We start from the raw sequence: 26842 nt of genomic DNA on the forward strand, positions 1-26842 counted from the left end.
ATGCTTCCTCCTCTGAACAAAGAGGACACACGCTGACCTTCTCACTGTGTTCACTATCATAACGCAGTCTGAAAAGGTCACAGAAGACTACACTCATACTGATGATATTTGTCCTGATTGATAGAATTAGAGCTTACATGAAGCTAAAATGCTGTAGAGTGCTTAATGAGAAGAGATTACTATAAAAAAGACTGCTATCATGTAGATAAAAATAAAAAAAAATCAACTGTTCTCCATTAAGAGAATGACTTTTGCAGTTGTATGTTTTGTAAAATGCATTGCTCTGCATGTGAATATTTCACTTGGAAACCAGCAGGTAGACCTCGACCGAAGCGTGAATGTGGCATTGTTTGTATGCAGATTTGCATTTCGGTGTTAATGTCAATAGAACACATTAATGAGTCCTCGTGTTGAGGATCAGAATCTATTGATTGGAGCTCCAATTTGATTAAATATTTGACTCATTAACAGGTTGGGGTTGGAGGTTGATTGATGAATCCATCATTATGCTGCTGCGCATGCAAATCAATCCTTACATTTACTTTTACAGCCAATCATCACACCTTGAACCTAGTGCACAGGTTCATGTGAAGTAGTTGGCTTGGCATAAGCTACAAAGCTGTGCATAATTGTACCATTTTTATAGAGTGCAGGCATTATAGCAAGAGGTAAAACAGTGGGATGACCCACTAAGTAATACTCGCTTTATCCTGCAGTGGGTTATGAGGGGCTACCATCTATCCCAGCTGATATTGGTGAGTTGGTAGTGTACACCCTGAATCAATCACCAGGCTATTGCAGGGCTGAAGAGCAGAGCGTTACTTGTAACGCGTTACTGTAATCTGATTACTTTTTTCAAGTAACGACTAAAGTAAGGGATTACTATTGCAAAAACGGTAATTAGATTACCGTTACTTTCCCGTAGGAACGCTACGTTACTGCATTACTAAAACCGTGATTTTTTTTTTTGCGAGAATGTCTCATGACAAGGACGAAAGCGAGTGCGACTTTCGTGACAACAGCTGTGTGCAGATCAACAATGGATAATATAATGAGTGCGGGAGAGAGTATGAGCGTGCAGCGTTTAAGGCGTGGAAGTACTGACCTTACTTTGAGTTTGATTCCATAAAAAGTGACAAAAACATTAGTGTCCGTTGTGCGTGGGAAGAAAACTTCTTTTTACAGCGAAAAAAACCCCTAAACAAGCACCGAGTGCACAACGATGTAATGGGAAACACAGAGAAACTCGCGGATTCTTCAACTGACCGCGGCACACCTGCACCAGGGTAAACCTCCGCCTACCGCAGTCCTGCTTTACAGGTGAAAATAGAGCAACAGGACCGCTGAGTCTTTGACTTTATTTATTTGCTGCTGTGTTTTACTTGCATCTATTTGAAGGAGTGAGTGTAAACACACAAAATATTTTATTTTATGTGCTGGAATGTGCAGAAAATAGGTTTAAATGTTTAACTAATTTATTCAAGTCAGAGAATGGTGCATATAATTAAATTTTTGCTTGATGCATAAAGTTAAAAGATTAAAACTGATAAAACAAGTTAAAAAAAGAGACTTTTCCATTTGATTACATTTTGTATGATGGATTATGTAGAAAAAGTAGAAATGGGCTGAAAGATCTATCACTTTATCACCTATTCAGGTTGTAAATCTTGTTTTTAAAAAGTAACTAAGTAACTAAGTAACTAATTACTTTTGAAAATAAGTGATCAGTAAAGTAACGGGATTACTTTTGGGGGGAAGTAATCAGTATTTAGTTACTGATTATTTTTTTCAAGTAACTTGACCAACACTGCTGAAGAGACAGACAATCAACATTCCCGCCCCTACATATATGCCAATCAGGGCAGTCAGGGCACACAGACGAAAACTGAGAAAAGGGAAAACATGAAAGCTCCACACAGACAAAGAGTATGTATAATAACAGGTATAATAACATACAGCTAATCTTGTTGGTTTGTGTACTCTGAGTGAGCATATTGTGGGGGTTAAATAGTAGAGTGTACAACAAAGAAGAGGAATACAGTAAAACATGAAAATTCACCTGTAGAGAATGTGAGTGCAGCTAGTCAAACAGCTGTTAGTCATTTGTCTTTGTATGGTCAATGAACCAGTATTGAATGCAGCTGCTCGAGAGGATTTCACCTATTACAAACATCTGCTTTGGAGATGCAAGCCAGCACGGTTTCAGTGAAAGTTTGAGATATTTGCAAACTTCTGAGAGGATGTGATCATGCACATGCATTCCTGCATGGGAAGAAATTCTACTTGTTAGATTTTTCTGCTGAAAACAGAAATAAGATAAATGCTGTTAATTTCATTTTTTTCACACACATAGACACACAGAGAGACACAAGCGTCACAGACAAAATAGATTCTCTTGCGATCTGTATTCCACAGCACAGAGCACTTAGAAGCACGTCTTTCCAACATGTAATTGTGTTGTCGGAAACTAGTAATAATTATTGATATCGCTGGAGAATAGGCTGGTATTTGGAAAGCCTAGAATTATTTTTCGGCGGAAGGCTAATGGAACAATTTACCAGACGAGGGAAAATAAGAGAAAAAAATTTCAGCTTGTCTATATGAATTCTCTGGCCCCAGAAATACAATCAGTAGATGCAGACATATCTCATGGGACAGAGATGCTAATGGACTCTTGATATACATACATTAGCATATCACAAACGTGAACAAGGACATAAAGAGGCATGGTGTCTTTATAATTTCATTGCTTTATCACTGACTGCATGGAAATAGTGATTGGGTAAATGTTACTGAGTACTGGAAGACACATTGTTACTTTTATATGATGCAAACAGAGCAAAATATCTGCAGAACCTTATTGGATATCTAAATGTTGTCAGAATTGATGAAAAACTAACTTATAGGAATGACTTTGGCCAACTTGCTAATAAGGAATAATCTATTCCTTGTGTTCTTGGATGAAAAGTTTATTGCATCAGGCGCACTTCACAACAACAGCTGTTTAAGCTTCATTTAAAGATTTAATTTTAAAGCAGGGCCCAAGCAAATGGACATTATAGTCCCCAATATCATAAAAGCTTGTTGTGTAACTTCAGTCTCTACTAAACCATTCGCCTTCAGTTGGCGTAAAATATCTACTCACAATGGTCAAGAAAAGTGAAATCTTTCCTGCAGCTGTAACACATGCCCAAATTACAAAAACACACTCAAACTCATTATTCAGAGCTTTTTTTTTTCTTTCTTTTTTTTTAAATGTTTGCTTTTAAATTGTCGGGCTAAATTGCCTAATTTCTAAAATGTGTTTAACAGTGTAAATTATGTTCTTCACCACTAGACTGGAAATATCCTATTACTACCATATTTGTGGCTGTTGCAGTGACCTGATTTTTCCTGAAGGATCGGTAAATTTGATCGTACTTTCCTGAAGGAACTGTTATGCGTCATACCAAGAGATGAAAGATCTTACGCGGGAGATCACAAAGGAAATTGAAACAACATTTGATACCCTGCGATTTCTTATAAATCCTATAAATTATTTGAGCTCATTCCGCTTTCATCTTTTATTGCACTTTTAAAGTTTACAGAAATGTGCGCATTTCAAATGAGACACAACAACGTGTCACAAGAAGGAGTTCTCGCTCTCGCTCTCTCTCTCGCCGTCACTGTCTCTCCATAGGCAAACATCAAACATTTCCAGCAACCAAACAGCAGATAAACAGTTCATTAAAAACAGGGGCGTGCCATCACTCACAGAATCGCAGGGCTCTACCTGCACCCAGATGCACAACAAATACCAGACAAGCAAACGAAGTCCGCTCATCCAAGCACACGCCTGGACAGAACAATTTCTTGGACATTAGTCAGATCATCTAAACAAATGAGGGGCTCAAAGAAAAAGAGAGAGAGAGCAGGAGAGAGATAGAGAAACTGTCATAACATGAAAGAACAATAACGAGCTGGAATATGATTTATGCTGGCTGGTTCTGAATGATTTATGCTACTACAATGCTGTCAATTGATTCGTTAATTTAACACATTTGCATTGTTGTGAAAAAGACAGAACCCGCTATAAAGCGTACAAGTACTGGAGGCTTTTGATGATTATGTTCAGTTTTCACCAGCTTGCAGTACCTTTTTGCTTCGGTTGATTCGTGCCTTGTTTATTTATTTATTTATTTTCTTTCTTTTTTTTTGTCAAGGGAAGAAAGAAAAACTCTGAGCCATTTAGTGGACAAGAAGACCCAAGGTATTTTTGATGCTCTGTAATTGGGTTGGCTTGGAGATAAAGCTGAACAAACGGAGCAGCAGGAGCAGAACAAACAACTGTATGGACCGTGTGATCTTTGGTGACAGAGAGTCTCTCAGCTCAGCTCACAGAGGTGCTTTTTTTTCTTTTCTTTTGCTGATCTTGAAAAGTGTGAACAAAAGTGATTTGCTTTGACTACCTTTGTTAACCACATCTGCTTAGTCAAGACAAAATTTGCTCAGCCTGCTCCCAGTGAATGGTTGACTAAATGGATAATTTGGTAGCTGGATAGCCATTAAATGGCAACTGGTAGATAGATAGTCATTACCAACATTACATGTCATTTTAGCACTTATTCAACACTTTATATTGTATTTTTTCCATTAAAAAATACAAAAAAGAATCTTGTTGATGTAAATTTAACAGATCAGGTCCAATGCCTTGCTCTGTACAAAAACTAAATTTTTCTTGGCCTGTTGTCCAACTTGTTATCAAATTTCATGGATGTTGCGTTTAATAACAAACAGACATACAAAGATTGTAAACTTTGTATTGTCCAGGGAATTAAGCCTTTACATTTTTTTAAGTTTTAGGCTTACCCCTTCATGCATGAATTATGACAACCTCAATCAGGATTTTTTCTTAAGTATTTTTATTCATCTTTAGGCATGAACAGATGAATAAAAATACTTAAGAAAAAAAATCCTGATTGAGGTTGTCATAATTCATGCATGACAGGGTTAAATAACAATAATTACAATGACACACATCATACATCTATAGTAACATTAAACCACCAGTGGGTGGCAGGGTGTGGAATGACACATCCTCGTGGTTTATGTGCAAGTATACCATCAACAATGACACAAATACAAGGATACCAAAAATCCTTTTTCAAGGTTTTGAGAACAGCCAAACGATGCTGTGGGAATGACAAGACTAAAATAGATGTCCCCTAGATTTTTCCCGAAGATAAGTCTGGTATCAGTGAGTCTGCTGTCCTTCACCCCCTATTCCTCCCAAAGGGAAGGCTCTGGCAATTATGAGGGAATAAATCTGTGACAGGTAATGGGATTGTCTCTGCTTTTAAAGATTATTATGCTTCTCAGGGGATGTGCAGGTGGTATAATACAACTTGCTCTCCTTAGGATGATAGGCATATCATTTATATCTTCAGATCAGATCATGTCCTCAGTGTGATACAGGGAGCCCAAACAATGTACTCTCAACCTAACATCTTTGACCATTTGCACATGACAGTAGCCAGAGAGAAATTTTCTTTTAGAGGATGTTAAGAGTCATAAGTTGGAGAGATTATTTCTCCGAGGCAGTTAGACACGCTATAACTCAATAACTGAACGGCTCTGTGGGCCTTGTTGGCAGTCAGTTTTGATGATTTCACAAAGTAACATCTATTTTGAGGTGAGAATGTTACTCACGTTCGCACTTTGCATGAAGACAAGCAGAATTTGCACAAAGAAGTGTTATCGTGCCTTGTGCAATGACAGACTTGGCTACATTGCATTACCACAGAGGGTTATACATATCCAGCCTTCAACAGAGGTGTTATGCAACAACCTTGTTTTTCAAATCTGCTACTTAAAGCCAGTAAAGGGATAATAATGGAAGAAAACACAGTTGTTGTTTTTTCTTTGTTCTGTGCTCTAAGGTGTTGGACACAAGCACAAATGGACTGCATTTCAGAGTAAAAACTGAACATGGCTGCAGGGTAAGTGACAGCTTGCAGAGTCTCACAGCTAATTCTGTTAATTTTGCAATTGTGCCAATTATAACGAGTGGTCTTTTTATTGCTGAGAAGCTCTGAGTATTAATAACAAGGCCACAGAGGAATTACCTACTATTACTAAATAACTTTATAGCTGTAATCACGTTTTGACCACCAGATATTGGTCATTGTGCCAAATTGGTTTGTCATTCCTGCTTTGTGCTGATCTGTCTGGATTTCAAATTGCCCCAAAAGACGATAATTAAGCATGAAAATGTTTCATTAACATTAGTATAAACAGTGTTGTTTCTGTTTTGCTTGTCTTTTCCCCTTTGTTAGGAAGTAACAGAACATGTAGAGCCAGCCCATCAGGTAAACAATGTCAGTAAAGACACTTCACAGCTCATGCCGTTGCTGTATCTACATGGAATTTTATTTACACAGAGCTACTGAACATCGACTGCCACCAACAGTTAACACCAACCTCTGCCGCACAGTGCTGGAGAACATCAGAGAAATAAAACAAACAGACAAATAAATAAATAACCAATTGTGATTTGTTTTATCTGGGAACACTCGGGTGAGGCAACACACAGAGTCTAGTTGCTTTGGACAGCTGTTTTAAAAGCAACATAGCTAATTGTTTGTACGTTTGAAGCTATCTTTATTCTAGCTGCTGCCCTGCTGTCTGTCTTTGAAGTCATTCGGAGCAATCGTACATCAATTTCAAGTGAATGTCTTATTTAGTTTATAAAGGAGTCTGTATTTCTCCTCATTAAGAGCAATTACAGCAGTTATCAAACTTTGCGTTTATTCCTGTTAACGGTGCATGGGCATGCTTTTTACCCGGAGGAAAATGATGAGATGGCTACGGGAATATGCCAGACCTGTCAAAATGTGTTTGGCGTATTTGGAAATGGCTAATGACCGTGTCTCCTGAGGTGGTGTTGGAGTAGCCCAGCAGTTACACCCTGCTGCTTCTCCCGTTTGCAATTATCAAAGACAGGAAATTAAGAAAGTTTGGGAAGCTAGTACACAGCAGGGAGCATTTGCCCAGTTTGGGTTATAAAATAACAATGTGGTGCTGTTGTTCACATTGTCAAAGATTTGGCGCAGAAGTAAAACTGATGAGTCTTGACCCATCAAGCAGAGTATGTGGTAGGACAACGTCAAGAAGGTTTTCTTGATATCCAGTTAGTAAAAAAATCTAAAGTACATCCACATCTGTTTTTTCTTTTTTCTTTCAACCTGTCATCCTTTGCTTTTAATAGTGACTGAAATACAGGAGCAGAAACTGACGCAACAAGGGTGACATCAGTAAGTGTTTACTGACCACAAACACATACCTTGAATAATTCAGGGGGCCAAGAGCTGGACAGGCCAGTGGAAAATACCCAGGATATTCATTGTATTAAAGCTTCTGTTTAGCTGTTGTCAAGAGCCACAAAATCTCTAGCTGTGACTCTGATGGAGCGTGACCAACTATGAGTGGGGAAACCTGAGGAAATTGCTTGGCTAAAACATGCTATGGATACTTAGCTCCCCCAAGCGTGACCCGACTTAGATGGATGGATGGGTTGTTCAATGTGAAAGGGACTCAACAAGTAACACACACGCACATAGATGTGTATGTGTGTGTGCATATATGGAGTTAATCAGTAGTGCAATATTTTGTGTTTATTCTGTGTTAATTATTAAGACATGAGAAAAAACACCAAGCCATAATTGCATTTACTAAAGTGATGCTATCATTTAGCTTTTCTGCAGCCTCTTGACAGCCCAGGTTTTAAGTGAAAGGTCAAAACAGCAGCAGCAGATATCAAAATCTGTCATCTGAGCAGGGAGTTGATTTTTGATTGATATTTATCAGTGTGAGAGTTTTGTCTTTCAATATGAGTAGCATCTGCTGGCGATGAAGAATTTTGAGGCAGTATTGTCTTTAATCTAGCCAAGACTTTTGTCAGCTGCACAGCTTGCAATTGTTATCACACTGACAAAAACACAGAGATGTAAGCAAGCATACCCACAACACCCTCGAGGTAGAAAACAGTGCGTCAGAGCTACTGAAAATGAATGCAGACTTAAATGGAAAGCGGTGAGACATGACATGCATATGGAAATAAATATACTGTGCTGAAAGCAAACCACTGTTTTGTTTAATCTTACAACATGGACAAAAAGGGGGTCAGGCAGGGATTTCCCATGAGTTAAAATGAATGTTAACTGATCACTTGTCTTTTCGGTAGATGTATGTTCATTTGTTTTTATTTGCATAAACACTAGTTACCCTCTATTTCTTGATTGACACTCCTCGTATGTGTACGTAAACCTGTTTCTGATTGTAATTCTAACTGCTTCCGCTGGTTGAGCACTTGCAAAATAAGATGTGAGAACTGCAGGGCGTACTGTGAAGAGATCTCTCAGCACTGACCTTGTTTACAGTCCTTAAAGAACTTGCAGCATGATGCCCTTGAAAAGATGGAAAGCAGCCTACAACATGCTTTGTGATAAAATAGCATTTCCAAATTTAAGGATTCAAAGTTCAGTTTGTTGCAGGCAAAAGATCTATTTGAAGACTTAGAAAGGAAATCTTTGGAAGAATGAATACATCAGTGGCTCTCTGTACTGGTAATAGAAAGGCACTTGTTGACATTGAAATATAGATGGGCTTTTAAAGATATAGTACTTTGCATTTGAGAGAAATGTCAAATAAATATGTAATATTTACAAGCAAATAGGGTATAACCTGATACGAGGAGCGATTCTCAGTTAATTTCATCCAGCATTTTTTTTTACATAATTTGTAAAACTTAAAATTATTTTAAGATAATGGTGATGCTTCAGCAACCTACATGGAAAGTCTTACTATTATAGTATTTATTTGCCCTCAGTTGTAAACATGCAATGGTTATTCTGTGAGTGACAAAAGTTGTCATGGAGAGGGGTAAAAAAGGCTCGTGAATATCATCTTGCACAGTGCTTTCAGCCTTGTGGTGTTAACAAGACACGAGGACAAGCTGTGAAAGGTCAGTGAGAGGGCAAACATGGAAGTAGATTCTCAATTTCCAGTGTTGCACAGACGTTATTGTGCACACTGGAAATTGAACTTCTGCAATAGGGGTTTTTTCAATACAGATTCTGTTGAGTTCATATGTGTGCATGCACTTGACATTATGAGCTCCTGTATTTTTGTTTTTCCTTTTTGCATCAAAGGACCTCTCACGCCATGCTAGATAATCTGCTGATTGTTATTTCGTTTACCAAGATATCTGCCTCTTGGTATTCAGGTCAGAACTAACACAGATCTTGTTAATCCCTTTGACAAACATTGCTACTCCTGTGTGCCACAAATGAAAGCGAGGCTTTCAGCAGTGGCTCCATCATCAGAGGGGTCTAATCTGAATGTATCAGTTGATGTTAACTCAGAGACAGAAAATCCATATGCCTTCTGTGAGCATAGTTTGCTGTATTGCAAGTTGCCAGATATTGTTTTTCCCCACGTATGGCAGGGGGTAATGTTGACCAGTTTCCAATAAACCCAACTGGCAGGAGGTAAAACAAAAGGCTGGCAGACAATATTAGCTTCATAGCAGAGGGTGCATTACAATGGATATATGCACCATAATTGTTTATGCTTACAGCATCTCATTGGTGGTGAGTGAGGATTCTTTTAAACCAAAAATGAAAAAAGACTAAGAAATTAAAAAATTACTTTACAACTATTCATTCCAGTGCAGCTTACTAAATCATGACAGATTCATTTTATGAGCAGGTGTGTGCAGAACAACTCAGCATAAGAGGCTAGAATTACATTCATAATGCCATATATCATTGGTGTCTGGATGGGAGTGGTGGACACTGGGTTTTCAACAGAACAATACTGCCATCTAGCGCACTTGTTAAATACCTGCTTACAGACCGAAGACATATTTTTGATTTAGAAAATTGAGAAAATGAGTCCACTGTGGTCAGTAAACTGGGGTTAATTGTGTCCAAACCTTGTACTCGATCTAAGCTGCCAAGAGGTGAATAGCTTTTACATTTGTGTACATGTAAAGAGTGTGACAGAGACCAGAGCTGAGACAGATTGTGCATGGTTACTGAAGTAAAAATAAATCAGTAATTGTGCTTAAAAAATATGGGGGCAAAATGAGTAAAGAAAAAAGTTTAAGAACTTTCCTTGACTTCAAATTCATCTCTCGCCTTGCACTGAAATGCCTCAATGTCACGGCAAAACTTTTATTGGGTCCTCGAAAACAATCATGAGTAATTGCAGTTCTGTCTCTAGTATTTGTGACCCCAGAACAACAAGGATGTTCAAGTTCTATTAAAGAACGCTCAGGTTTGCAGACCCTAGAGTTCCGCTATGGTTTACAGGACCCTCGAAGTCACCATTTTTCATGACACAATTTCATATTAAATCTTGTTTTGTTTTTTTTCAACCCCTGTCATTTCATGCAGACTCTAGAGTGATACTTCAAGACAAATGTCTGGGCCGGGATGAGGTTCGATGTTAGAATGCAAATGAATGAACCTTTAGCAGCCAGCAGAGGGGGGTAACGCTGTATACCATTAAGAGGATTCTGGCATTCAAATCTCCAGAGACCTCCTGTGCAAAGGTTATGCTTTAAAGGGTTTCAAGATTAAATAGCCAGTCAACTTGAACTAAACATATGGGCAAAATGACAATATTTAGATATTTTTCCACCTAATGTTCCAGTGCAGTGGTAGTGCAAAGTAATCAATGTTACATGTTTAGTAATTGTGTTAACTTCAAAATCACAAAGGTAAAGTGAAGCTTTTCATAGGTTTTATTATTTTCTGTCAACAAAATGTAGCACATAGTTTTTCCAAGCGTCTGCCCCAGAAGAATTGTAAAAATGCACCATGCAGCAAAGTGTGTGTATTTTTATACAGATTAACTCTGTTATATTTTACAAACATACATCTTCAGTCATGGACGTTTTCTGCTTTGTATCCTCATTTCTTCATGATAATTAAACCTCGCCTTCCACAATGAACACAACCAGACACAGTAATAAAGGCCAGCTTTATTTCCTCTTATTACAATAGCTAGATACATTAAAGGCTTTTCCACAGACAAAAGGGCACAAGTGAAATTCTTCCAGCTGAAAATAACTTCAGAGCTATAAAACTTCATCAAGCAAACATGGCATCAGACATTACTGTTTGAAAATTAAAATTAAAATTAGTAGTCCCTTTTATGTTGCTGCACAGAAATGTTACTAGCAGGAAAAGTGCTCCATTTGTTTTGTCAAACAGTCCTATGATATATAAAAAAAAAAACAAAAAGAGATGCTTTGTGGACTAAACCAACAAGTATTTGTGCTGCTTGTGTGATTATTTTTGTAAAATATATAAATGTTATAATCTGTAGTCTGATTTGCACATTCTCAAGTGGACAACTTAACTAAAGCAACAGCATAGCCAGAATCAAATGCATTTTCATCGATTGCAATATAAATCGCCTGAGAGAGACGCAATCATATACATGTGTGAAGCTTTTTATCACAAGTGGAAAAACTATGAGTGAAAGAAGCACTTGGCATCCAGTTACTTTTTTTTCCGGAAGTAATTGCATGACACACTTTGTTGAGTAGGGATGATACTACGTGTTTTCCAGTTGCAACACTGCTTTCACAACAAACCTGATATGATAAACTACTGTTAAACATAATTATCTGCATATTATAAGCCAAAAGAATTGTCAGCCTCTCATAGAGATGAATAATTAGCCCTGTTATAACCACCAGTTAAATCGTAGGTGACCTGAGGTATGGGGCAGTCTGCGAAGAAGTTTGGAAAGGCTAAAGTGCACAGCGCATTGTCTTCTATGGGCCCCGTAGCACCCTCAGACTGACAGTAGACAGGAGGCTGGGCTGGGCCTGTACGCATACTCTCCCCTACTTTTTTAGAGGGTCCTGAGCAGCTAGTCCAGGGTTCCGAGTAGAGGAGGCCACCAACTAAATGATGAGTATCGTAGGAAGCTGGATCTGGCCCTCCCAACTCTGGCTGCACCCGGAGAGGCATGCCTTGATAAATATCCTGATCGCTGACCATGTTGCAGTAATCGGGCCCCAAGAGCTCAAAGAACTCTGTAGCCTCTGGATTGCCTCGCTCCAAGTCCTTCAGCGTCATTCCAGATGTTGAACTGACTTTGGAGCAATTAGCAGGCTCGGTAAAGAAAGAAGGGGGCAGGTTGCGATGCCTCAGCGGTGGTTTCTTGGGTTTTTCACCCCTTATATCCTTCACAGGGCTGAAGAGAGCTGCCAAGCTTTTGCTCTGCAAGTTGGCCTGAACACCATCACGCTTAGGTAGAGTTTTGCTCTGCAAAGTGCTTGGCTGAGTCAGTGGAGAACCCTGTCTTTTTACTGGGGCCTCTGCAGCATTTCCTGGTGTTATAATGCCAGTGCACCTTTTGATCTGCTTTTGCAGATACTTCCGGTGGTTGACTTTCCTTTTAGATTTCACTGGCTTGTCCAGAGCTAGCTTGATATTGCTGGAGGCTGAGTCTATGAAACTCAACAAATCCCTCGTCGTCTCTTTGTAGTCCTCATCATTTTCTGTCTCGCCCAGGAGACTTCCATCAAGACTTTTTTCCACATCATACTCCATCACAGAGCCAGGGAAGCAGAAATTCATGAACTGAGGGTTCATGATTGCAGTCTGAACAGCCATTACTCTGTTGAGCCCAGCAGCTACACCTGTGGCATCCACTGTGATCCTTGAACCCAAAATTTCTTCACAGCATGCCCTTTTTCCTCTGATAAAAACTTGGTCCTGATGCTGCTCATGAAGTTCCTGTAAACATTCCAGAGTAGAAGTGACGCGCTCTGAGGAAAGTAAGGAGATCTTTCGGGGGGCTGGACAAATGATGTCAGAACATCAAAGAGGAGGGGCAATGGGACCGCTGGACTTAACTCTTTGCTTGTGCCCGACCACCTGCATCTAAGAGGGATTTGTCTGAAATTCCCTGCTGAGCCGAGGACAATAACCTCTGTCAGAACTCTCCCCCTCTAGTTTAACTGTTTGTGTGTTCTCTGAACCAAAAAAGCTTTCATGAAACTCGAGGATATTACTGTTACAGTGAGAAGGGGAAAAAAACATGGTGGATAGAGTACGGAGGCAGAAATGTAATACAAAATGATCTCTGTTAGACTTAAACAACCATATCCTCCTTTGTTACGTTCATGACTATCAAACAAACTACGCTTAAACCCCCCCCAAAAAAGAAAAAATGTAAATAACTTTCAAATCCTCAACTAGCCGACACCATTGTTCACACGTTCCTCTCGTCTTTCTCCAAACACTAGAATAAAAAAGGAAAAATATACTAATATTTTTGTTTCCTGTGTGGATACCCAAATAAAAATGTATTTATAATCTTAATTTTCATTTAGGCACAGGGACAAACAGCTAGCACATCACAACATTACAGTACAGGGAAAGTTTTGGGGGGGTTTTGTCTGTGGGAAAATCTAAGCGTCTAAACAGATGCCACTATATGGGAGAATCTTCCCAACTGCTTGCTTGTGTCTTAATCTGCTCATGGCAAAAGTTGATTTCTAGTGCATTCCCAGGCCAGTGGGAATTTCTGCCCTGGCCTGACAACTATTATGGGCTGCCTTTGACATAAAGCCCTACAGGGTCTAAATAGCCTCTATTCTTCGCGCAGCACTGAAAGGGAGCTTTGTGCCAGAGATTCATTAAATTGCACCTCACAGCCCCTTCGTAAAATGGGTCTCAATAATGAACAGTCGATTTAACTAGAAAAGCTGCCGGAGCTGTTAAATTAAAGGGGAATAAAGTGCAGTTCAGGCTTAGTGTGCCAGAAGAAATGTTGACCTTAAGAAATCCTGGGTATGAAACTTCTGTTGTAAACAATAACGTATTTACAGGAAGTTTCTTGGCCAGCAGTGAATACAATGGAGGATGTGTCCAAGAGCCAGATTGTTAAGTTGCCAGCACTTATCAGAATTTAAGTGGAATTTTTTTTTTTTTTGGAGTGATCAAATTGGCAGCCACTTTTTCACCCTGCTTATATTTTTCAGTATTTCGGTTTACAAGGCAATGCAGCAGTTTCTATCTGGCACATCCTTGAATCACTTTAAAGCTTCATTAATTATTTGAAGTGATGCTGAGGCGCATAACTGAAAAGGTAACAAGTGAAGATCCTTCCTCTTTCAGAAGATCCATTTGAGGTGAAGCGGTGACTCATTAGGGTTTTTGAGACATGAAAAAATCTAAAGTGGTGGCAAATTCTTTCTTATGGTAATTCCAGGGAGAAAAGGGCCAGTGATACTGATAGCACTAATTATCTGTAGCCACACAACACAAATCAAGAAGAAAAAAATATTAGAACAGCAGGTGGATACAAAACAAAGACTATCTTACTTGTTATACAACTGCCAACTATGTGGAAAAAAAACAAGAACTTGTGAAGTGCATGAGCAATTTCATCAGTTTCCATAAATGTTTCAAAATAAATGTCCAAAAAAGTTTACATTTATCTTAAAAACAGGGGGGAAACAGCTGCAGCCTTATCAGGGCATAACATGCATTCAGTGCAGGGGCTTTTAATGCCTGCCCAAACCGATTTTGTCTCCTCTCTTTGCTAACGGCACAGTTTTGGCAAAGTGACATCATCACAGTCATGGCAGCTATATCCCCCTTTTTTTCCAAGTCGGGGGGTCTTGGCTTTTGTGCTGGTGGGTCATTCACATGACAGAGCCTGACGCACAGATCCCGGAAACAAGTTTCTATTGTTGAATAAAGGCTGAGAGGGTGAGAGGGGATGGGGCTGGAGCAGAGCAGCTCAAAAAGTTATACGTGTGTGTGTGTGTGTGTGTGTGTGTGTCCTTTAATATACCAAGATTTAGAGACAAATTATTAAACCACTGAACTTTAATACGGGAGGAAGATAAATTTCCTAAAACACGCAAGTTGCTCGGTATTGCTGAGATATTGTTAAACATTACCACCACACCCTTTGGGCTTCTGGGAATTTACTTATTCAGCAGCACCCAACCCCAAGGGAGTGAGGTGCTCACTACAACGTGATGTGACATGCACAGGCTTAATCTCTTCCTACTGGTGTGTGGTCCCTGTCTGAGCAGGGACATAGTCAGAATTTGGGGTTGACTGAATACTTAAAACAGCTCTGATTGATGGCCAGTGTCAGAGACGTAGAAAATGCTGGCAAAATTAATGACCCCTCAAAGTCCTGAGAAAGGTTTAAGGAGAGCATTTAGTGGCCGAGACCCCATCCTCCCCCATGTTTAGCCATGTTTCTTTCTACCGAGGCGTCTGAAATTCAGTCAAGCCTGTGACAAAACACTGAAAAGTCAGGCTTTGTGTCTCCTGGTTGAAAATCAACCCACATACCAGTCCAGGACATGTTTCCCATCTGCATCACAAGGTCATGTCATGTCATGTCAGGGGCTTTTGCTTTAAAAGAAGAGGTTTAAAAAAAAGTATTGGAGAGAGTAGTTCAAAGAAAATTACAAAGCAGGATGACATGTTTTCATTAGCGGCGGTGGAGTTTAGTCTTAGTTCTTTCATGACATTTGAGTCTTTTATCTTGACATTTAAAAAAAGAAGAAAGTAAAAAGCCAGTTCACAGAACTACAGAAAGCTTCTTGGGATCCCAACTGATTCCTGCAACTACTCACCGCCTCACTCTTAACCTTCCATCAACCTTTCTCAACTACTCTGGCACCACAGGAATTGTATTAATAATATTACTTGCAGGGGGGACAAACCAGAGTCTACAGGCTGCCTTGGTGCCACAATTTAGTGCTTTAATGGCAGCCAGTGAATTAATGCGTGTCGAGGGGAATCCCACAGGTTGGTCTGCAGGGGTAAGGTCAGCAGGCAAAACTGCAATAATCTCCCACCACTCACTTTATTGGCCTCCTCCGATTGGGTTTTTATTAAATCTCAAGCATGTGCAATTGTTCTTGAGAGCTGGAAATGAAAGTTAAAGTCCCCAGTCTATCTAAAATATGACAAAGGGTGTGCTCGGCAACAGCACATCTGTAAGTGCTCAAAACATAATATGAAGGCTTAGACGACAGTAAACCTGGAGCTTTTTAATCGGTTTCATTAGAAGCAGTGTTATTTGGGAATTCAAGCGTATTGAGAAAATGATAAAATGCATGGAAGGCAGTGTCCTCCTGTGAACAGCAAACAGATTAAGCTTCATATTACACCAAGTGCAGTGAAAGCCTTCAAAAATGCATTGCCTTTGTATTTGGTGCCAAAATTTTCCTCTGAGACTTTTTAATCTGCATATTACAATAACTTTAAGAGATGCCTGAATAATAACCTCGGCTAACTGACAAGCATGACAAAAAAAAAAAAACCCCAGAAACTCTAAATTTGCAATAAACTTGCAATAAATTCCAAAAGAGGAACATGTGAGTTTGGAGGTAGAGAGACATTTATGGGTATTTTTAGAAAACTTTACATGAGAAACAAAATGAGAATGATGCAGCTTTTTGATGATTATGATGATAATGCGATTGCAGAAATAAAGAACCAAAATGTATTTACCCTGCAGCTTTATTTTCAACAGTTTGTACATGACAAACAGGTCAATTGTTTTTGCAGCAACATCAGTACATTTTGTCATCAAGCCCTTCAGATTTTAATGTTTGACCCAAAGAAGCGGAGTGTTTCTAAATTGGTCAGAGAAAAAACAAACTTTGGCATCGTGATAGATAAAGCACCGAGAAAATACCCCACAAAACAATCAAAAACGTGTCGCACAATTTAAAGCTAAATCTTGGACATCATGAATATCCTCGCTGGGTAGAACTGTGCTGCTTTTGGAGACTAGCCGGTTGGTGCAGCTCTATGTGCCTTTTTAGCCTTCTTGATCCACTCCTGAAAATACTTCACCTCTAACGCCCGGGCAGCACGGACCGAAGGTGGATCAAGGTCATTGCTGTAGCGGAGGTCTAAGTGGTGGGCTCCATCGGGAATCATAATGGAAACCAGAGAATGTGAGATGTTGGAAGTCACTCCACCAGATGACCATGGATCGAGTCCTCCATTACTGAAATGTGAAAGCAGAAACAATGCTGATAGCTAGCAATAGTTAAGCCAGGAATTTTCTGGTATGGACACATTAAAGTGTCTTTGTACTCTAATATCTGATAATTCTGTGAATGCACAAGAATACTTTGAAGTGACTGAACCAGTGGCAGTCTTATCTGTCAGTGCTGGGATTAAAGACTGACATATATATATATTTTTTCAGAGCCATTTAGGTTTAACATGTGTCTTCCCTGCGTGGCTACCCACATGTGGACTTACCTGCAATACAAGGCAGTCAGAATCTGCACTTAACTTACTTTTGCATCCCTAGACAAATCCCGAAATCTCAAGAAATCCCTAAATCTGGTATTTTAAAAGCAATATTTACCTGAAGATGATGTTGCTGTGAGAGGAGATCTCTTTCCCCCCGTAGACAGTGCCTGCCCAGTCAGCCCGTGGCCTGATACCAAACATGGCTTTGCACTCATCAGAGAAGGCCTGGAAGTTCCACTCCTCTGGTTCAAACATGTCCTGCACGCCATCTGTGCACATGGGCATCACCATCTCCGTGCAGGCCTGGGGACAAGGGATTGAATACATATTCATTGTGACAGGAAAAGCTGCCCACTCACACCTCTGTGCACCGATTTATTCAGCATGACATGACTGAACCATGCGCTGTTTTATGCACCTGGTAAAACCAGCCGAGGTAGCCAAGGCTGCTGGTTGCTGTCTGTGATGTGTTTAGACAGGGAGAGCTTCCGGTGTAGTTATAGTAAACCTTTGCTGCTTGGGCGACACCTTGCAGCAGCTGGTAGTCAGACACAGTAGAATCGAAGCTGAGGTACTTGCACACCACCTTAAAACATGTTAAAAAAGCCAAACAAGAACACAATTAATTACATTACACCATAAAAGCTTCTTAAAAAACACCCCAAAAAAAAACCCATCAGCACATCCAAGTTGTTTACAGGACTAAAGATTGCTTTCTTGTAGCCCATAAAGTGTTTTTCCACATAAAAAGTGGTGGCGCCTGATTTGCATATGAAATTCCCCAGAATGAACTTGAATTTATTGTTCTAATCTTGGCACTAGTGGGGAAAAAATCCATTTACTTAAAGCCAATGATCTCAAGAACTTAAAATGTAAAGGTTTTGCTGTCCTAAACTATTTTTGGTGTGACCATAGGTTGGCTTTCAGAATTAATAGCGTGAATGATCAATATTTTAGCTTTAGCTCTTGTCTGATCGCACTTTGTGTTGTTATGGTTGCAGCAGTAGAGTTGGCTGTTGTTCTGGACTCTTTGTGCAGCAGAGAAAGTGGGCTTTCTTGGTTGGAGGTTGGAGGGGAGCTGCACTAGTGTGGAGTCTGTTACTAAGGCCTTTGTCTGCAGGCTGGGGAGGAGTTGGTGGTCGATGGATGAGGAGGGCCACAGACATGTCCAACCAAAGATTTATATTGTGAAAAAAAAAAAAAAACACCGCAATAGCTCTAAAGCATCTTCTCCTTACTTTTCAGATAGGATTAGGCTTATACATTCATCTCTGCCAACAGATTTCCCTCCTCTAAGCCCTCAATACCCCGTTCTCACACTCACTCAGATAATCACATTAGCTTTGTCATTAAAAAAGCTCCTCTTTGCACCCACTGCCTAAACCGCTTAAACCACCCATAGGGGTCGCATACATTAAAGGCAAAGAGCCAAAACAACTCCAAATGGCCATTTAGTGTTTATTTCACCTACAATGATGCTTCACAATCTATTCATTGGCCAAATGGTAAATAACCAAAAATGCCCCACAAGAGAAGGAGTTAAAGTATGCGCGGACCACTCCCAAGGGTATGAACCGCCGCAAACACAGAGTCGGGGGTCAGCAGTGGAGCTTGGTTTATACACGTGACGTGCCAAGGTGACTGGTAGAATACACTTCACTCAAGTCAATCAGCCTCGGGAAAACAGCCGCTGTAATGTCGCAAGCTCTTTTACATTAAAACAAATGGCATTTTTTGTCATGTCAACAACACCGCGAGATTAAATAAATAAATAAATAAACACGATGCATTTTTCTTACTGTTAAAGCAATTATTCTTCCCCATCAAGAGTCTTGTTAAGTATTTTTTACAACCCCATTTAAAGGGGACCAGTGAACTTTTGTTCAATGGCCTCACGAGCTGCACTGGGCAAATGACCTCTTTCTGTAGTGCCATGTGAGCGTCCTAACAGGAACACCTCAGAGATCTGACGGAGTGTGCAAATGAAAGCACTATTGGTGCGACAGAAGAAAAGAATAGCGGCTTACTTGTAGCTGCTCATCTAAAGAATACTTTAAATCTAAAAGAAACAAGATCCTTATGAATATTAATGAAGTTACTTGACAGCTGTTGTAAACAAAAGCCTGGAAGACCACAACAAACACTTGTATCACAATCGGCTGAATCGCACATTCATTTCAATTAAGGGCAGGCTGTTGGGCTAAATTAGGCGCTTAACCAAAGACAAACACAATTCAAAGGTGCAATAAAGTAAAAAACATTTGTCATATAAAGGGATAGATAATATAGAGCTTAACCAAAGCCTTTATTTAATTTTGCGACAAATTTAAATAGTGATAACTAGAATACTAATTTGGATCTCAGAGTGTTTTACAGGAGGGTGCTTTTACCTGGATGGGCCAGCGAGGCAGCGGCTGGAGGAAATTAGCTTCATACGGGTAGTCCACCATTGCCAGATTCACCCAGGTCTCTTGAAGCCAACTCTTGAAGGTGAGGACATCATTTTTGTTTTTAAGAGGGGCACACAAACTGAATTCTTCTGACAGCCACTGAAGACCGGACGCTTGAGTAAACAGAGAAAAAAAAATCTCAATAACTCTGACTGAGAACCTTCACAGACAATTACGGCGTTAGCTCAATAACTCTTCTAATGTGAATGATACTGTTCATTTCACTACTGCATTAACGACACTGGCGTATACTAAAATGGGACAAAATATCTAAGAAAATATCCATCAGTTTAAAGTCAAATCTTGGTTTACTTGACAGATTGGAGACTCGTGTAGTCAAATATTATTTAAAATAGGCACAAAAAGCCTCATTATCATACCATACTGTGAAGAAGTATTTGCCCCCTGTGGTGGGGCGTGGTCTGTGGTGCTGCCACATCCCCTTCCTGATTTCTTAGGTCTTCGTGTATTTGTTACAATAAATGTTTCAGGTCATCAAACAAATACTAGACAAAGATAACCTTAGTAAATAATACATTTAATTTTTAAGTGATGATTTAATTTCTTAAGGGAATAAAAAGCTATGAACAGCTATGAAGCTATAAACCTACCAGGCCTTATGTAAAATCACAAAATAACTGTCATTAATTACATTTTCTGGCACGCTGTTCAATTTCACTAGCCTCACCAAGTCCTGCCAGGTGAACTATGAATTTCGCTTTCTACCAGAAAATCCTAAAGGAGAATGTGCAGCCATTGGTTCACGCCCTGAAGCTCAAGCACACTCAGGTTATGCAGCAGGACAATAGTCCAAATTACACCAGTGAGTCCACCTCTGAAGGGCCAGTCAAAATCCAATTGAGATGCTTTGGCGTGACTTTAAAAATCCTCCAGTGTTGCTGAATTAAAACAATTCTTCACAGAAGAGTGGACCAAAATTCCTCCACAGTGATTGTAAGTTATCACAAAGGTGTGATTGTAGTTCTTGCTGCCAATGGTGACACAACCAGTTATTAGATTTAGGGGGCAAATATTAAACCTAACCCAGAGAGAGCGAAATCAGGAAGGGGGTACATACTTTTTCACAGCACTGCATTCATAGCTGTGAGGTAAACGTAACCACTTAAAAAATCATTTTCGGTGGAACTCAAAGTGTTTTCAGTCAGTGAGACATTTGCTTGGGGACTGATATAAGAAAAAAAAAAAAAAAAAAAAAAAACGGCAGCCAAAATTCACACAATAGACCAACCATCATCCATCTGTCTGCTGTTTCTGAATCACTGAACAAAAAAACCATTTATTCAGAATATTTCCTCCAAAATCCATTTCAGATGAAAATGACAAATAACAGGCTATCTGAACACTTTCATGCTTCCACTATCATAAATGATTTAGCCTTGAGCTAGAAATACTAACAACAAAATCTAACAACAGTGAACCATACCAAGCATGCAGGAAGTTAGAAGCCCCTTCCACAAAAGAATAGTAGATGAGAACCAGTGCCTGCTTATTAACCTTCATGTAAAATATCATGACTCTGAATCTTCTCTCCTTTGGAAAGTCTCTTCAATAAACTATCTGACCACTAAAATCCATTCATCAAAAAATGTAACATACCAATTTAATATATTAAATCATATATGGCTGGATAAGTGCAGGAACAGGGTTTCAGTGTTGACATTGTGGGGTTGCGGTTAACACTGTCACAGCAAGAAGGTTTTGGTTCAAATCCAGGCTAGGTCTTCTTGTGTGGTGCCTGGGTTCTTTCTAGATATTCCAGCTTTCTCCCCCAGTCCAGAAACATGCATGGGGTTAACTGGTGATTCTAAATTGATTGTAGGTGTGAGTAGGTGTGCAAATAGCCATCTCTCTCTGTGACAGCCCTGCGACAGAGTCGTGACATGTCCAGGGTGTAGCCAAACCTCTGACCCTATGACAGCTGGAAAAGGCTCTAGCACACCCACGACCCTTAACTGGGTTGAAGAAAATGGATGTTTGGATATTTCTGACAGCAACTTACCTGAGGAAGAAACATTATTTACAGCCTTCCACGACTTTCTGATGTTTGCATCGCAGTTAATGCCACTTTTGGAAAAGTCTTGTGTTACTGTTTTGTAAAAGTCTCCACATGGCACCATACCAGGGAACTGCCATATTGGTGCAGAGGATGCCAGCGCTCTGAAATAGAAGAGGAAGCAAAATCTTTTTTTTTTCCTTCTTCCAAATGACCCAAACTGCATATTCACACTCATCCTTAATATTCAGTCTTCACTGTATTTGTGAATATGTTTGCTGGGGAAAAATGGCAATTACAAAAAGGTAAAGAAGTCAAAAGAATGATAAGTCAGGCTCTGCTGCCTAATGTCTTACACACAGCAGACTGCACAGATTAATCATGCTAGCTCAAATAAACATCTGGTGTTAGACATTTGGGAGATGAAGGCAAAACCCATTGAACATGCACTCTGTCTAAAGAATTCTCCCTTTACCTTCCTCTGATAGGTTGAAACAACGCCACAGTTAACATTCATATGATGTATTGGGTACTGAATCAAATTTTTATTTAATGTTTCCTAATAACAGAAATAACATCTTACCCAACAACTACATGGGGGTATTTCATCCTGAACCAGGCAGAGAGCATTCCTCCATAGGATCCTCCAACAGCGATGACGGGGCTGTGCTGAGCACCAGGTAGAGTACCCTTAAGGTTCTGAATTAGTACTGCAAAATCTGCTAGGGCTTGCTCTGAGGTCAGGTAGTTGAGATGTTTGCTGTCCTGCAAATGCAAACAAATAACAACTGAAGTAATGTTCAAAATGAAGTGCCAGCACTGGATATGAGAATTTGTTTCAGCTCATACCCCAGTTTTTGGAAAAAAAATGTGTTTGTGACTGCAGAATTATCTACTTCAATTCTTGTTAATGCTGTATTGAAATTATTGGCTTAGAGCCCTGAAAGGAGAAAAATTATGCAACCTTACATATTTAATCAGATTTTAATTAGACTTAGTGCACACGTGACTCTGCAGATTCGCTTACACTGTAAGAGTCTTGTCCAAATGGCAGGGACTCTCCATAGTAACGATGTTCTGCAAAAACCAGCATGGCACCTAACTCCTCCGCAATTTCCCACATGAAGCCCTAAAGAGAAAACAACAGGTGCTGAATTAGACTGAGGATTATGCGCAACGCAAATACACTAGAGAACACCTGGATATTTACAGTGTTGTTGCAGAACCAGGTTATGTCGCCTTCATTTCCAGTATAGAACAAAATAGGTCCTCCAGGCTGCTGCCAGTATTTGTCAGACAGAAGGTATCTCTGTTTGAAGGTGCCATCCTCAAGGAATCCAAAATGGTCAATCTGTGACAATTTTAAAAAGAAAGCAAATAAAATAATCACAAATCACAAATAAGATAATCACAAGCATCTGTACTTGGCAACTGTGCGAGAAGCATCTTGAAAAGAGCACCATGAGGTATAGACGGAAACTAGGAAAATATGAAAATAGTGATTAGCATTCAAAGTGGTTTTAAATTGGTAATTTGATCCACAAACTGGCAAAAGAAAACCTTTGGGGGATTGGTCACACTTGTCATCAGACTAAAATGATGGGGATGCAGTCCAGTGAGCAGAGCCTGCTTTGGGGTAGGTGTAATCACTGGATACCTGGCTGTGTGCCAGCTATGATGTTTGGAAATGACAGCTCTGAGGTTGGATTCTGGGGTAATTAGCCCCAATTTGTATTTAAAAATGCTGGAGCCACTTTAAGCGATGCTGCATTAGTTCCACTTAAGATGAGCTCTGAAATATCCTTTCATAAAACCTCAGGGATTCTGGGATATCTTCTCCTTTCAACCATATTTCCTGTATTCTTTATTAAACAAAGGCAGAAAGAAACCAACAACTTCACAGAGAAGACGGCCCCATGAGGCTACTGAGTCGTCCAACCCTTTAAACAGCCCCCCATTCTTACATACAAAATGTTTCGGTTTTGTTTTTCCCCTCGTTCTCGCTCTGTTCCCTCCTCGTTGGATACAAAGGAGGCAGCAATTTTATGAGCCAATGACAGCAAAAAGATTCTGGGGCCACAATGTGTTCATTCAACCCACGACTCCTTCACACTTGGCAGTGCTTTAAGTGTGAGGGGATCATGAGACAGTTAGTTTAAAGGAAAAGTTCAGCAGCTTGGCAGGAAGGTAGTAGTCAGTAGTATTGTGCAACTGAAGTGTAATGTTAGACTTTTTTGGTAAAAGCATTTGAGTTACCTTGTGAGTTTTCATTTATTCCTGCTTTTCTTTTATAAAGTTACATGTCAATCTCATGTAATGCAGAAAAAACCCCCATAAAGAACTGCTCTCTAAATGGCAAAACTAAAGTGGCTGTATATATTAAGACCAAAAGAACCCCCGGTGAGTACTGTATCAATTGCACCCACTCAGTATGCACATCACAAAGCCTATGAGACTGGTTTCATAAGAGAACCCCACCCTGGTAAGTAGTGCCACCATGTGGTGCGACCAAGCAGCAACTTGTTTTTTTGAATTAAAATTCAAACCATGTGCCGCACATCTATGAGATCGCTATGTTAACAACTTCACAAGACAGGAGGCTGCATCTGTTGTCCGGCAAATGGAGACATGAGGGAAACAACTTAAGAACAAGCTCCGCTAAGGTTCATTAAAAGGATGCTAAAGGACATTTCCATTCATTGTCTAACGGCAGACTGCAGTCAAGAGGATTTCCTGATGATGAATGCTGGTGCTCTCTTCACATCAAGTTTCAAAGAAAAGGGAATAAAAATCAGCATGGCTTGTTTCTTGTTGTTTCTTTTGTGCTAAAAGAGACTAGCTGCTAGTACTAAAAAGTGGTTTACATTAAACGGATTTCACTTCTCCTATTTGTCCAGAAGAAGCATACAATCTCTTGTTGCTTGGCTAAATAACCCACATCAGACGGGACAGTGGGTGTCAGAAAGGAGGAAATGGCCCTTATCTTCTTGTCAGCTCGGCTGATTACACAGGATGCTGTGGGTGGGACCAGGTGTGGAGCATTGTCCTCTAACCCAAACACTCTTTAGCACAGACACATTATTTACAGTGTGTACCTACTACTTATTAATACATCTACAAATTTTCTTCTTAGTCTACATGTAGATCATGTTCTTGACTAACTGGTTGGTTCATTGTTTTATTAAATATTAAAAATACCCAGACTAATGTTCACTGTAACAATTCCCTAAAGAATAAAGTGACATCACTACTTTCCTATGTTTTTAACAATTCATAAAAAGAGGATTTAATTTACTATATTATAAAGCAAACAGTCACATCTGAGAGCCTAGCCATGGCCATTTTTTCTTACGTATTTAAAAATTGCCATAACACTCAAAACTTTTATCAGTATTGTAACTTTCTTATATGGGTTTTGGAATGGGTTTAACTAACTGTCATGCTATTGTAAATATAACCTCATTAAATAAGGGTAAGCACATATGAAACAATTATAATTTGTATTAAGTTTGTGTAGCATCTAATAATCAGTGTATCAAAGTATTTGTTTTATGGTCAATAGCGAACAAGTCATAATGATTCTGACTAATCAGAGCACCAAATTGTCCAATACTATTCAGAGGTTTAGCTTCCATAGCCTGACTACAAGGGCAGGAGAATGAGACAAGCAACCTGATGATTGTTGTGTAGCACTGCATACCTGCTAAATGTAACCTTAATCTCTATAAAGTAAATAGTGGGAACATGTAAACGCTGAGTGAAGATCTTTCAACCCCCCCTGAGGTAAAATGTTTCACATTCACTGAGCCCTAGAGACCTCTTTAGGCAGGGAGCCAGGAAGGATAGTTACAGATCTGCTGGCAGGAACAGAGCCAATTGTGATTTGGTTTTCCCTTCACTACAGGAAGCCAGATGAAAACACCTATTGTCTGCAAACACAACACATGGACCTTATAGAATTAAGTGCAGTGGGGATTTTAGAAAGAGCAAGTGGTACGATTATTTGCACACTAAACAATCAAGTAACGTACTGTAGTGGCATAAAAAGGTGGTCAATGAGAGTAAGCATCATTTGATGAGGTTGTTTGTTTGTTTGTTTTTAGAAAACTTTGCTTTATCTACAAAGCAGTGGGATCATTTCTCTTTTGCACCATTAAATCCACTCCCAATAAGGCACAATTTGTGTATTTCATGGGGAAGTGAAAGATAAAGAAGTGAAAGAGGAACACAACAGTGTAAAATTGGACAAATAGGTATAAAATAAGACAAAAGGTACATTTTGATCAATTTAAACTCACCTTCTGATCAAAGTAAAATGTTTTATAGCTGACTGGAGGCTCAGTGGAGTAAGGCAGCCCACCCAGCCTGGTAAAAAGTTGCGTTTTGAGAGCGGTCACGTGTAAACAGACAAAACACAACGTTAGGATGCAGGTAGCTGCGGCTCTGTCCAAAACCTTCTCTCCAGTCCTCATTGCTGTAACTGTCACACTCAGCGCACAACAAACTGGTCTTCAGCGCATGATTAACGGGGTTCCATGAGCTGTGTGTCTGTGCCTGCAGTGGGATAATTGAGGAAGACTTGTCCCGATAAAGAAAGGAAGTGAGACTACCCTGTCAGCAGATCCAGAGAGGTGTTGCTGTGCAGCTCGTGTCCTAAATTTAGCATCAGACTTGAGGCTGTCCGGAGATGGGCGGGAAACATCAGGTTCAAAGTCTAAAAAATGTTTTTAATAAGTTTGATTTAGCTGCAGTCAGCTCGATGTCTTGTGTTTATGGAGCAGACAGCAGATGGTTCCTACTGTAGACAGTTCGCAATGGCTGGTGGGAGTTTGAGTTCTAGTTGGTCACTCAGCGGCTGATGGTTTTAGTATACGTATAGTATAGTTTAGTATAGTTTTCAGTATACGGAATTTACACTAGAAACATTCTAGTAATAATACTACGTATATTTTCTCTCTTAAGAGAGCGTTTCAGATACCTGCCAAACATAATGCGGTTAATTAAGTCAAACATGATGATGATTCAGCACTAGGCACGCTTAAGTACCGTGTGAAATTGCCGGAAATACG

The 26842-nt window shown here is 39.7% G+C and overlaps 2 protein-coding genes across 2 annotated transcripts; both read right to left on the minus strand.

The window, feature by feature from the left end:
• Positions 1-11006: 11006 nt before the first annotated feature.
• LOC120737035 (protein FAM181B) lies at positions 11007-13342 on the minus strand. The gene has a single exon (XM_040037477.1). The coding sequence runs from the start codon at positions 12672-12674 to the stop codon at positions 11712-11714; it is 963 nt and encodes a 320-aa protein (XP_039893411.1). The 5' UTR covers positions 12675-13342; the 3' UTR covers positions 11007-11711.
• A 3199-nt stretch (positions 13343-16541) lies between these two features.
• On the minus strand, positions 16542-26589 carry LOC120737034 (prolylcarboxypeptidase (angiotensinase C)). The gene is made up of 9 exons (XM_040037476.1): positions 26072-26589; positions 22984-23124; positions 22801-22902; positions 22357-22538; positions 21780-21937; positions 19700-19872; positions 17728-17895; positions 17425-17612; positions 16542-17055 (listed from the first exon to the last, which is right to left on the minus strand). The coding sequence occupies exons 1-9, from the start codon at positions 26243-26245 to the stop codon at positions 16833-16835; spliced, it is 1509 nt and encodes a 502-aa protein (XP_039893410.1). The 5' UTR covers positions 26246-26589; the 3' UTR covers positions 16542-16832.
• Positions 26590-26842: the final 253 nt, after the last annotated feature.

Source organism: Simochromis diagramma, unplaced genomic scaffold, assembly GCF_900408965.1.
Source record: "Simochromis diagramma unplaced genomic scaffold, fSimDia1.1 OVJJ01000463.1, whole genome shotgun sequence".
NCBI classification, from domain to species: Eukaryota; Metazoa; Chordata; class Actinopteri; order Cichliformes; family Cichlidae; genus Simochromis; species Simochromis diagramma.

Excerpts from the sequence above, each read along its gene's own strand:
- LOC120737034 (XM_040037476.1), bottom strand. The coding sequence starts at position 26,245 with ATGAGGACTGGAGAGAAGGTTTTGGACAGAGCCGCAGCTACCTGCATC. Across the intron at positions 23,125-26,071 it reads CATTTTACTTTGATCAGAAG|ATTGACCATTTTGGATTCCT; the intron begins GTGAGTTTAAAT and ends AAATTGTCACAG. Across the intron at positions 17,896-19,699 it reads TGCCTCGCTGGCCCATCCAG|GTGGTGTGCAAGTACCTCAG; the intron begins GTAAAAGCACCC and ends ACATGTTTTAAG.
- LOC120737035 (XM_040037477.1), bottom strand. The coding sequence starts at position 12,674 with ATGGCTGTTCAGACTGCAATCATGAACCCTCAGTTCATGAATTTCTGC.